The 14,145-nt window shown below is 47.2% G+C and overlaps 1 protein-coding gene across 5 annotated transcripts in view; it reads right to left on the bottom strand.

Moving 5' to 3' along the window:
- The window catches only part of LOC130127984 (myoferlin-like), a 114,310-nt gene that overhangs the window by 29,691 nt on the left and 70,474 nt on the right, over positions 1-14,145 (bottom strand). For all 5 annotated transcript variants that reach the window (XM_056297694.1, XM_056297692.1, XM_056297693.1 and 2 more), the window contains 3 exons: positions 12,128-12,230; positions 7,422-7,564; positions 4,705-4,875 (listed from right to left, as the gene is read on the bottom strand). In XM_056297694.1, coding sequence (XP_056153669.1) covers positions 4,705-4,875; positions 7,422-7,564; positions 12,128-12,230 — 417 coding nt within the window. The remainder of the gene's footprint in view (positions 1-4,704; positions 4,876-7,421; positions 7,565-12,127; positions 12,231-14,145) is intronic.

The following is a 14,145-nucleotide window of genomic DNA, read 5'->3' on the forward strand; positions in this document are numbered from 1 at the left end:
CCTGTGTCTACTGGTCAACCAATAGTCTTTGTTCCAACCGAGCAGTTACACACCTGTGTCTACTGGTCAACCAGTAGTCTTGTTCCAACCAAGCAGTTACACACCTGAATCTACTGGTCAACCAGTAGTCTTGTTCCAACCAAGCAGTTACACACCTGTGTCTACTGGTCAACCAATAGTCTTTGTTCCAACCGAGCAGTTACACACCTGAATCTACTGGTCAACCAGTAGTCTTGTTCCAACCGAGCAGTTACACACCTGTGTCTACTGGTCAACCAATAGTCTTGTTCCAACCAAGCAGTTACACACCTGAATCTACTGGTCAACCAATAGTCTTGTTCCAACCGAGCAGTTATACACCTGTGTCTACTGGTCAACCAGTAGTCTTGTTCCAACCGAGCAGTTACACACCTGTGTCTACTGGTCAACCAATAGTCTTGTTCCAACCGAGCAGTTACACACCTGTGTCTACTGGTCAACCAGTAGTCTTTGTTCCAACCGAGCAGTTACACACCTGTGTCTACTGGTCAACCAATAGTCTTGTTCCAACCGAGCAGTTACAAATCCTGTGTCTACTGGTCAACCAATAGTCTTGTTCCAACCGAGCAGTTACACACCTGAATCTACTGGTCAACCAATAGTCTCGTTCCAACCAAGCAGTTACACACCTGTGTCTACTGGTCAACCAATAGTCTTGTTCCAACCGAGCAGTTACACACCTGATATTCTGGTCAACCAATAGTCTTGTTCCAACCAAGCAGTTACACACCTGAATCTACTGGTCAACCAATAGTCTTGTTCCAACCGAGCAGTTACACACCTGAGTCTACTGGTCAACCAATAGTCTTGTTCCAACCAAGCAGTTACACACCTGTGTCTACTGGTCAACCAATAGTCTTGTTCCAACCAAGCAGTTACACACCTGTGTCTACTGGTCAACCAATAGTCTTGTTCCAACCGAGCAGTTACACACCTGTGTCTACTGGTCAACCAATAGTCTTGTTCCAACCAAGCAGTTACACACCTGTGTCTACTGGTCAACCAATAGTCTTTGTTCCAACCGAGCAGTTACACACCTGAATCTACTGGTCAACCAATAGTCTTTGTTCCAACCAAGCAGTTACACACCTGATATTCTGGTCAACCAATAGTCTTGTTCCAACCAAGCAGTTACACACCTGAATCTACTGGTCAACCAATAGTCTTGTTCCAACCGAGCAGTTACACACCTGAGTCTACTGGTCAACCAATAGTCTTTGTTCCAACCAAGCAGTTACACACCTGAGTCTACTGGTCAACCAATAGTCTTTGTTCCAACCAAGCAGTTACACACCTGAATCTACTGGTCAACCAGTAGTCTTGTTCCAACCGAGCAGTTACACACCTGTGTCTACTGGTCAACCAATAGTCTTGTTCCAACCAAGCAGTTACACACCTGAATCTACTGGTCAACCAATAGTCTTGTTCCAACCGAGCAGTTACACACCTGTGTCTACTGGTCAACCAATAGTCTTGTTCCAACCAAGCAGTTACACACCTGTGTCTACTGGTCAACCAATAGTCTTGTTCCAACCAAGCAGTTACACACCTGTGTCTACTGGTCAACCAATAGTCTTGTTCCAACCAAGCAGTTACACACCTGTGTCTACTGGTCAACCAATAGTCTTGTTCCAACCGAGCAGTTACACACCTGTGTCTACTGGTCAACCAATAGTCTTGTTCCAACCAAGCAGTTACACACCTGAATCTACTGGTCAACCAATAGTCTTGTTCCAACCAAGCAGTTACACACCTGTGTCTACTGGTCAACCAATAGTCTTGTTCCAACCAAGCAGTTACACACCTGTGTCTACTGGTCAACCAATAGTCTTGTTCCAACCGGGCAGTTACACACCTGAATCTACTGGTCAACCAATAGTCTTGTTCCAATCAAGCAGTTACACACCTGTGTCTACTGGTCAACCAATAGTCTTGTTCCAACCAAGCAGTTACACTCCCGAGTCTACAAATCAAGGTCCATAGCAAAGACTACTGGTTGACCTGTAGAATCAGGTGTGTAACTGCTTGGTTGGAACAAAGACCTGCACCTACACTGGACCTTTCTGGATTATGTTGCCCATCCTCGATCGGGACACAATGTTTATTGAGAGAAATGTTTCAACACTCATCTAAGGGCCCTGACACATCGTTGGCCAATGTCAGGCCATCAGTGAGCATCTGTGACCCTAGTTTTTGCGGTGTGTCCCTTAGCGTCGGCACCAGTCGGACCCGTCAGCAGTTTTTTGGCAGATTCAGCATGTTGAATCGGCAGAGCCCGTCGGTGAGAGAGCTCACTCTGATTGGCTGTTCAGCTTAGCGAATCAGTGCAGAACGTACATGCTAGTTGGCCATTGGCTGTAGTCTTTGCAGTGTGTTCAAGTGCTACTTTTTGGCCCAGATGGCAGGCGACATGAGGTGATGCAACAGTCGGTCTTCATCGCCGCTAGTTGGTTTGGTGTCTGGGCCCTAAGTGACCTCTTCAGTCTCAACTGACTGCAGGTATCCCCACCTTTATAACCAATAGTGGCATAACGACTTAAACCAACGATCAGTTTCATATGCAAATTGCAGTGACCATTAACTAGAGTTACAATGGTCATGTGTACTATTCACAGAGGATTGGGGATTAGTTGAAATCACAGCATTGTAGGATGGTGGCAGATGTACTCTAAGTACATCTACATCATTAAGAACAATCACAGAAAGTTGAATCAAAGAGGCTCTGATGTCCTGTCGAGGGACACCACCTAGCCATTGGTTCAGATTTGTGGACAATACCTGGGTTAAACTTAAATCTCAGGACGTACCACATTCCACCTACCACATTAACTCTGTGGACACCACATCAAGTTCACCTGGGAGGATGTGGAACATGACAGGGTAGCCTTCTTACACTGTGACATTACAGTTGGTGGTGGGGGGCATGTGATTATTGATGTTTACTGTAAACCAACACATACTGATCAGTACTTAAGGTTTGACTCTCGTCATCCACTGGAGCACAAACTAGGAGTCATCAGGACACTGGACCACCGAGCTGACAATGTCCCCACCGACACAGCAGCCGGGGAAGGGGAGAAGTCCCACATTAAACAGGCCCTGGTTAAGTGTGGTTATCCTGACTGGGTGTTTGTCAAACCCAGGAAGACGCCCAAATAGTGCACCACCCGATCAAAGAGAGGAGAAGGACAACAGCTGTCTCAGTGTAAACCAGTGGTGATTCTGTATGTGGTGGGAGTGTCGGAGCAGTTGGGACGCATATTTTCTAAACACTGCATCTCAGTTGCTTTCAAACCCCAAAACAAACTGCACCAGAAGTTGGTCCACCCCAAGGCTCAGGTCCCCCGGCACAAACAGAGCAATATAGTGTATCTGTTAAGTGCCAGGAGGATTGTCCTGACTTGTACATCACGGAAACCAAGTACACTCTGGTGAAGAGGACGGCACAACACAGGAGAGCTAACACGTCAGACCAGAACTCCATAGTCGACACCATCTACACAGTCGACACCATCTACAGGCCAATGGCGACTCTTTCAGGGATGAGGATGTGCATGTCCTTGACAGGGAGGAATCCTGGTTTTAACGGGGAGTCAAAGAAGCCGTCTATGTGAAGAGGAAACGACCATCTCTGAACTGGAGGGGAGGGGGGGCTAAGAGTACATCTGTCACCATCTTACAATGCTGTGAATGCAACTATTCCCCAATCCTCTGTTAATAGTACACATGACCACTGTAACACCATATTTGCATATGAAACTGGTCGTTGGTTTCAGTTGTTATGCCACTGTAATGTAATGGTGGGGACACCTGCAGTCACTGTATTGTTTATAAGGGTGGGACACCTCCAGTCACTGTATTGTTTATAAGGGTGGGGACACCTGCAGTTACTGTATTGTTTATAAGGGTGGGACACCTGCAGTCACTGTATTGTTTATAAGGGTGGGACACCTGCAGTCACTGTATTGTTTATAAGGGTGGGGACACCTGCAGTCACTGTATTGTTTATAAGGGTGGGACACCTCCAGTCACTGTATTGTTTATAAGGGTGGGGACACCTGCAGTTACTGTATTGTTTATAAGGGTGGGACACCTCCAGTCACTGTATTGTTTATAAGGGTGGGGACACCTGCAGTTACTGTATTGTTTATAAGGGTGGGGACACCTCCAGTCACTGTATTGTTTATAAGGGTGGGGACACCTGCAGTCACTGTATTGTTTATAAGGGTGGGGACACCTGCAGTCACTGTATTGTTTATAAGGGTGGGGACACCTGCAGTCACTGTATTGTTTATAAGGGTGGGGACACCTGCAGTCAGGTGAGACCGAAGAGGTCAGTTAGATGATGATGAAACGTTTCTGCCAGTAAGCAGTGTGTCCAGATGAACTGATTCAACTCTGTGATTTCCTTACCTGGATTACTGAGCATGCATACAGCTGTCAGTTAACATCTTTTCCATGGTTGTCCATTATAACACAAGACAGCAAATTCAGTGCTCAGGTTAGATAATACACGTGATCTGTTGGATAACTTCTTTGGTGTTGACTACATTCTTCATAATAATCTTCTCGTAGTTGCTCTTTATCCAAAGTTTAAGGTGTGTGTGTGTGTGTGTGTGTGTGTGTGTGTGTGTGTGTGTGTGTGTGTTTGTGTGAGAGACTCACCAATGCCCCCTCCAGTTTGAAAATGGCAGCTGCTCCAAGGCGGTTCTCCGGCGCCATCTTTCTCCTCCAGCGTCGGCGGCGAAAACTGTCAGATGAACGCTCCTTACTGTGGAACCTCCAGCCAATGAGAGAAGAAAACTCCCAGCCCTCGGGGTTGCCTTGGTCCCGCTTCTGTGACAAAACATCAACATGCACCCACAATTCACCCAACTCACACCCATTCCGCTCAAAGCAAAGTGAATGAAGTAATGTTTTAATACCTACAAGGCTCTTATTGTGATAACATGCAGTGCTCTGCTACTAAACATCTAATACTACCAAACCTAAACTTCTAATACTACCAAACCTAAACATCTAATGCTACCAAATCTAAACATCTAATACTACCAAACCTAAACATCTAATACTACCAAATCTAAACAGCTAATACTACCGAATCGAAACATGTAATACTACCAAATCTAAACAACCAATATTACCAAATCTAAACATCTAATACTACCAAATCTAAACATCTAACAAATCTAAACAGCTAATACTACCAAATCTAAACATCTAATACTACTAAATCTAAACATCTAATACTACCAAATCTAAACAGCTAATACTACCAAATCTAAACAGCTAATACTACCAAATCTAAACAGCTAATACTACCAAATCTAAACAGCTAATACTACCAAATCTAAACAGCTAATACTACCAAATCTAAACAGCTAATACTACCAAACCTAAACAGCTAATACTACCAAACCTACTCAGACCAGCAGTTATTTCTTGTGTCTCCTACATCATCTGTACTACATCTCAGTCATGTCGTGTGTCCCCTACATCAGCTGTACTACATCTCATTATGTCTTGTGTCTCCTACATCAGCTGTACTACATCTCAGTTATGTCGTGTGTCTCCTACATCATCTGTACTACATCTCGGTTATGTCTTGTGTCTCCTACATCAGCTGTACTGTCTCAGTCATGTCTTGTTTCTCCTACATCAGCTGTACTACATCTCATTATGTCGTGTGTCCCCTACATCATCTGTACTACATCTCATTATGTCTTGTGTCTCCTACATCAGCTGTACTACATCTCATTATGTCGTGTGTCTCCTACATCATCTGTACTACATCTCAGTCATGTCGTGTGTCCCCTACATCAGCTGTACTACATCTCATTATGTCTTGTGTCTCCTACATCAGCTGTACTACATCTCAGTTATGTCGTGTGTCTCCTACATCATCTGTACTACATCTCGGTTATGTCGTGTGTCTCCTACATCATCTGTACTACATCTCGGTTATGTCTTGTGTCTCCTACATCAGCTGTACTGTCTCAGTCATGTCTTGTTTCTCCTACATCATCTGTACTACATCTCATTATGTCTTGTGTCTCCTACATCAGCTGTACTACATCTCAGTTATGTCTTGTGTCTCCTACATCAGCTGTACTACATCTCAGTTATGTCGTGTGTCTCCTACATCATCTGTACTACATCTCGGTTATGTCGTGTGTCTCCTACATCATCTGTACTACATCTCGGTTATGTCTTGTGTCTCCTACATCATCTGTACTACATCTCGGTTATGTCTTGTGTCTCCTACATCAGCTGTACTGTCTCAGTCATGTCTTGTTTCTCCTACATCATCTGTACTACATCTCATTATGTCTTGTGTCTCCTACATCATCTGTACTACATCTCATTATGTCTTGTGTCTCCTACATCAGCTGTACTACATCTCAGTTATGTCTTGTGTCTCCTACATCAGCTGTACTACATCTCATTATGTCTTGTGTCTCCTACATCAGCTGTACTACATCTCATTATGTCTTGTGTCTCCTACATCAGCTGTACTACATCTCAGTTATGTCGTGTGTCTCCTACATCATCTGTACTACATCTCGGTTATGTCGTGTGTCTCCTACATCATCTGTACTACATCTCGGTTATGTCTTGTGTCTCCTACATCAGCTGTACTGTCTCAGTCATGTCTTGTTTCTCCTACATCATCTGTACTACATCTCATTATGTCTTGTGTCTCCTACATCAGCTGTACTACATCTCATTATGTCTTGTGTCTCCTACATCAGCTGTACTACATCTCAGTTATGTCTTGTGTCTCCTACATCATCTGTACTACATCTCGGTTATGTCTTGTGTCTCCTACATCAGCTGTACTACATCTCAGTTATGTCTTGTTTCTCCTACATCATCTGTACTACATCTCATTATGTCTTGTGTCTCCTACATCATCTGTACTACATTTCATTATGTCTTGTGTCTCCTACATCATCTGTACTACATCTCATTATGTCTTGTGTCTCCTACATCATCTGTACTACATCTCATTATGTCTTGTGTCTCCTACATCAGCTGTACTACATCTCATTATGTCTTGTTTCTCCTACATCAGCTGTACTACATCTCAGTTATGTCTTGTGTCTCCTACATCATCTGTACTACATCTCATTATGTCTTGTGTCTCCTACATCATCTGTACTACATCTCAGTTATGTCTTGTTTCTCCTACATCAGCTGTACTACATCTCAGTTATGTCTTGTGTCTCCTACATCATCTGTACTACATCTCATTATGTCTTGTGTCTCCTACATCATCTGTACTACATCTCATTATGTCTTGTGTCTCCTACATCATCTGTACTACATCTCAGGCATTAGAGGCACAGTTTGAAATAATTACGTATGAGAATACGAATGACCTCTGCCGAGGTGCCAGCACGCGGAGCGGCTCTCCGTCGGGGTCGGACAAGCCTCCTCCGGCGATGGACGTGGTAAACCTTCTCGGCAGACACCCAGGAACGAGGCTTGTCATCTGGAGGGATGGTCACCCCATACTCCCAGCCTGGCCACACAATCACACAAGTAAACATGTTCCAAACAAGCTAAGTGGATCTGCACATTCACATACAGATTCAAGCAGATACACATATTCACACATATGCATTGAAAATACACAATTACGAATACAGCCAGTCCAGGGATTCAAACCGACAACCATTCTTTTCATGACTAGAGAGATTTGGGTGTCAGTTGTCTTCAAACTGACCCATGCTGGTGGTTGTTGTGCCAGGCAGTTAACCTGCTGTCTCAGGTATTTCACACATCTAATTAGTGCTTTTATACCTGACACATCAGTTACACATCAGAGAAGAAAACCAGCAGTTATCAGCTCATATGCCCCGCAAGTTGGGTGTGAGATGGACGAGAAAGAAGAATTCTGGAGTGAGTTGGACGACATGGTGGAGAGGGTACCCAAGGAGGAGAGAGTGGTGATTGGAGAGGACTTCAATGGACATGTTGGTGAAGGGAACAGAGGTGATGAGGAGGTGATGGGAAGATATGGTGTCAAGGAGAGAAATGTGGAAGGACAGATGGTGGTGGATTTTGTGAAAAGAATGGAAATGGTTGTGGTGAAAACATATTTCAAGAAGAGGGAGGACACAGGGTGATGTACAAGAGTGGAGGAAAGTGCACACAGGTGTCCTTATGTATGCATGCTCAATAGTCCAGGTAAGGAAACCACAGGGAGGTGAATCAGTTCATCTGGACCCAACATGTATTGACAGAAACGTTTCATCCTCATCTAAGTGACCTCTTCAGTCTCACCTGACTGCAGGTGTCCCCACCCTTATAACCAATACAGTGACTGCAGGTGTCCCCACCCTTATAAACAATACAGTGACTGCAGGTGTCCCCACCCTTATAACCAATACAGTGACTGCAGGTGTCCCCACCCTTATAAACAATACAGTGACTGCAGGTGTCCCCACCCTTATAACCAATACAGTGACTGCAGGTGTCCCCACCCTTATAACCAATACAGTGACTGCAGGTGTCCCCACCCTTATAACCAAAACAGTGACTGCAGGTGTCCCCACCCTTATAAACAATACAGTGACTGCAGGTGTCCCCACCCTTATAACCAATACAGTGACTGCAGGTGTCCCCACCCTTATAACCAATACAGTGACTGCAGGTGTCCCCACCCTTATAACCAAACCAGTGACTGCAGGTGTCCCCACCCTTATAAACAATACAGTGACTGCAGGTGTCCCCACCCTTATAAACAATACAGTGACTGCAGGTGTCCCCACCCTTATAAACAATACAGTGACTGCAGGTGTCCCCACCCTTATAACCAATAGAGTGACTGCAGGTGTCCCCACCCTTATAAACAATACAGTGACTGCAGGTGTCCCCACCCTTATAAACAATACAGTGACTGCAGGTGTCCCCACCCTTATAACCAATAGAGTGACTGCAGGTGTCCCCACCCTTATAAACAATACAGTGACTGCAGGTGTCCCCACCCTTATAACCAAAACAGTGACTGCAGGTGTCCCCACCCTTATAAACAATACAGTGACTGCAGGTGTCCCCACCCTTATAACCAATACAGTGACTGGAGGTGTCCCCACCCTTATAAACAATACAGTGACTGCAGGTGTCCCCACCCTTATAACCAATACAGTGACTGCAGGTGTCTCCACCCTTCGTCTGGGATTTCACTCCTACCTAAAACGATGGGCGGTGTTTAAACTCTGTACTGTGTCAAGATAAATACCCAGTTGAGATATTAATGCATTACTACCTATGTCAGTATGTCTGTTAGGAACGACTGACACCAACATTAACATTTTAACAACTTTAACACTGTAGCGAATTCAGGGGGCAGCCAGGAACCGCCGCAGCCGGGACGCAGACCCGGGTCTCCCGCAGCCGGGACGCAGACCCGGGTCTCCCGCAGCAGGGGCGACTACGTTAAGCAGTCGACTAAAGGGTCCGACCCGTTAGCCAACGGGCTAGCGGGTCTACATGTCCGTGATCTTTACAAGTCTGTTTTTCAAACAATTTAAAATGGCCGCTGTCCATCGCCTGAACATGCTGCCAGGCCTCGGTGGTAGCCCTGGGGCGTCTGAAACGGCGCCTGTAACCAGACACGCTGGAAAGAACACCTGACAAACAGAACGCAAAGCACATGCTGCTACTCTAACAGTCGTAACACAAGGCCTACAAGACACGAAATGTAAAAAACGAACTGAACGCTGCAAAGGAAATGACGCGAACAACACACGTCATACTGACATGACACACACGAGGACGCACACGAGGACACGCGGTCATTTTGACGGCTCATGGTCATGCTAGGCAGGTCTTATCAGAACTTCTTTTGTGCAGTTGGTCTAAAACTCATTTGAATGCAACTACATGCAGTTTCAGCAGCATTCAGGCGGCGGCAGGTCGGTACCCTTTTTCACAAACGATGACAATCCAAAACGGCCAACATGGCCGCCTTGGCCATTCTAGTGGCTTTTAGTCTCAAGTTTTAAAGTAAAGCAGTCGTGTTACACAACAAGAAAAGATGGCACAACGAGTTGTTAGAACTGTTGCACCAGCGTTACGTTTGAACACGTGGCTGGACGATGCCAACAGGTGGGGCCCCGTCCTTCAAATGAATGAAAAACCGAGACCTGCGGCGGTGTTTTGTCTCCCGCTCACCAAGGTGTCCACTGTACCGTACCGAACAGAACTCCTGAGCCCTGAATCGTGAGACGTATCGAACCGGGACATTTGTGAACCGTCCCACCCCTAGCGCTGGCTCACCGGTTACTGTACAGGGCTGAACAGCTGTGTCCTCCAGCCGCGTCCCCACCGGCACTACCTCCGGCCGGACCTCCATGACCGTCCACCCTGTGTCCACTAAGGCAGTACATGAAACGCCCTCGATGCCGATAGGAATGTTGCTTAAGTCTGAAACACAAGTCTTTCCTACCACAACTACTTGCTGCCCCTCATCCCTGCTGTTAGGTGGAGCCTGGCTGACATGCGTGGGTGGTGTATGGGACATTGGTTTGGGGGTGCACAGTATCCCGCCCACTGCAACCCCGCGTCGTTTCCCGTCATGTTAGCCCGGGCAGAGCAAGTCCTCACCAGGTGTTCGACCTGGCTTTTGGCCAGCAGTCTTGCACCCCCCCGCCGCTCTGACCGTCGGGGGGGGGGTGTGGGGGTTTCTGCAAAGGTGCCATGCTGCGCCGCTTCCATCTCCATCTTCCTTTCTAGCGCATGCCCAGTACAGCATGGATGAACCAGCTGGCTATGGGCGCACAGGTCAGCCGGGGAGACTGCCCTGATAAATTGGTCACGGGCCAGCTCGGTTTGCACCGTAGCTGGTGTGTGTGCGTACACCCGTCTCGTTAAACTCTCAATGTCATTAGCCAGAGTCCACAGCGGCCCACCCGCATGTCTTACTCGGCCATGCAGCTCAGATCGCAGGTGCTGCGGTCGAGCGCACTGCCCAAAGCGCCGCTTCAGCACACTGGTTAACTCACCATAACCAGTCCTCTCACGAGGATCCAACAACAGCAGACAAGACAGCACACCATCCATCAAACAAAGAGCAAGTTGGAGGGCTTTCTGGTCCTCCAACCATGCACTAACCCGGGCTAACAGTTCAAACTGGGCCCGGAAAGCCTCCCAGTCTGATTTGCTGGTGTACTTGGGTGCTTTCGGGCCTACCAGTTTATGCAGCTCCAGGGCACTGCCATCTTTGTTAACCTCAACGTCTGAAACGCTGATGGCGGTGTTGTGTGGAATAGCAGCCGACATCTGAGCCCCCAGCAGCAACTAAGCATGGCTGTCCCACGGGTGTAGGCTCTCGTTTCACCTTGGTGCCGCTCCGCCAGTTATCCTCGGCCACACATTGTCCTCTGACAGTTGTGCGGCAGCGTCACAGGCCTGCCCGTCGTCTTGCTCTATCTTGATATGCACTCAAGGCTCCATCTCCATCGTTGGTTGTTGTTTTGCTGGCTTTGTTCTCCTCATTACATGTATCTCTTTGTATTCATTTGCCTTCAGTGTTCTATGGAGTGTTTGTGTGTTTAAATGTTGCCGCTGCTACACAACAATTGCCCATCTGGGTACAAATAAAAAACCTACTTGATCTCCAGCAGTAAAGATAGCTGATGCTAAGTAGTCAACAGATAGCGTTAGCTGTCCGGCTCATAGACTGTCCGTACGGTCCAATGTCAAATCTGACACCAGTTGTAGCTCAGCTCACTGCTATTAAACCCAACTCACAGGTGGTCTCTCTCCCCATAGACCTGACCCACTGACCCTTGACCCGGCAACAGTGTACCCCCCCCCCACCCCCAGAACTGCAAAACATCTCCCCCAACTATTTACAACGAACACTTGTGCATACCCCCTGGTGGACCAGAACACGCTACAGTATGTTGCTTTAAAGCTACAAGTGAGTCCATAAAATGTTACTTTGGCATTGCCGATCGTTCCGGACCTCTGACCTCGAATCAAATCAGATGCGGACCTTTCGGCAGTAAGTTCGAGAACCCCTGGTGTATGGGTTAGCTGGTATGTGTGAATGGGTTTTATAGATGAAGGTTCAGACCTTGATCGTCCACAGCTCTGTTGTCGTCCACCGTCCACTCATCCTCCCATTCCCATCCCGGAGGACAGTCAAACTCGCCCGGCGTCTGGCTCTTCTCCCCATTCTGTTCAATACCAGAGGCAGTGGATTTGGGGGGTCACTGACAGTTTGTAGGAAATTAAACCAAACTGTCCCCTAGACACCACACTGTCCCATACACACCTCACTGTCCCCTAGACACCACACTGTCCCATACACACCTCACTGTCCCATACACACCTCACTGTCCCATACACACCTCACTGTCCCATAGACATCACACTGTCCCATAGACATCACACTGTCCCATAGACATCACACTGTCCCATAGACATCACACTGTCCCATAGACACCTCACTGTCCCATAGACATCACACTGTCCCATAGACACCTCACTGTCCCATAGACACCTCACTGTCCCATACACACCTCACTGTCCCATAGACATCACACTGTCCCATAGACATCACACTGTCCCATAGACATCACACTGTCCCATACACACAACACTGTCCCATAGACATCACACTGTCCCATAGACATCACACTGTCCAATAGACATCACACTGTCCCATACACACCTCACTGTCCCATACACACAACACTGTCCCATACACACAACACTGTCCCATAGACATCACACTGTCCCATAGACACCTCACTGTCCCATACACACCTCACTGTCCCATAGACACCTCACTGTCCCATACACACCTCACTGTCCCATAGACATCACACTGTCCCATAGACATCACACTGTCCCATACACACAACACTGTCCCATAGACATCACACTGTCCCATAGACATCACACTGTCCAATAGACATCACACTGTCCCATACACACCTCACTGTCCCATACACACAACACTGTCCCATACACACAACACTGTCCCATACACATCACACTGTCCCATAGACACCTCACTGTCCGATACACACCTCACTGTCCCATAGACACCTCACTGTCCCATACACACCTCACTGTCCCATAGACATCACACTGTCCCATAGACACCTCACTGTCCCATAGACATCACACTGTCCCATACACACCTCACTGTCCCATAGACATCACACTGTCCCATAGACACCTCACTGTCCCATACACATCACACTGTCCCATAGACACCTCACTGTCCCATAGACATCACACTGTCCCATACACACAACACTGTCCCATACACACAACACTGTCCCATAGACATCACACTGTCCCATACACACCTCACTGTCCCATAGACATCACACTGTCCCATACACACCTCACTGTCCCATAGACATCACACTGTCCCATACACACAACACTGTCCCATACACACCTCACTGTCCCATAGACATCACACTGTCCCATAGACATCACACTGTCCCATACACACCTCACTGTCCCTACACATCACACTGTCCCATACACACAACACTGTCCCTACACATCACACTGTCCCATACACACCTCACTGTCCCATACACACCTCACTGTCCCATACACACAACACTGTCCCTACACACCTCACAGTCCCATAGACATCACACTGTCCCATACACACCTCACTGTCCCATAGACATCACACTGTCCCATAGACATCACACTGTCCCATACACACCTCACTGTCCCATACACACCTCACTGTCCCATACACACCTCACTGTCCCATAGACATCACACTGTCCCATAGACATCACACTGTCCCATACACACCTCACTGTCCCATACACACCTCACTGTCCCATAGACATCACACTGTCCCATACACACAACACTGTCCCATACACACAACACTGTCCCATACACACCTCACTGTCCCATACACACCTCACTGTCCCATAGACATCACACTGTCCCATAGACATCACACTGTCCCATACACACCTCACTGTCCCATACACACAACACTGTCCCATACACACCTCACTGTCCCATACACACCTCACTGTCCCATACACACAACACTGTCCCATAGACATCACACTGTCCCATACACACCTCACTGTCCCATAC

Source organism: Lampris incognitus, chromosome 17 (genome assembly GCF_029633865.1).
Source record: "Lampris incognitus isolate fLamInc1 chromosome 17, fLamInc1.hap2, whole genome shotgun sequence".
NCBI classification, from domain to species: domain Eukaryota; kingdom Metazoa; phylum Chordata; class Actinopteri; order Lampriformes; family Lampridae; genus Lampris; species Lampris incognitus.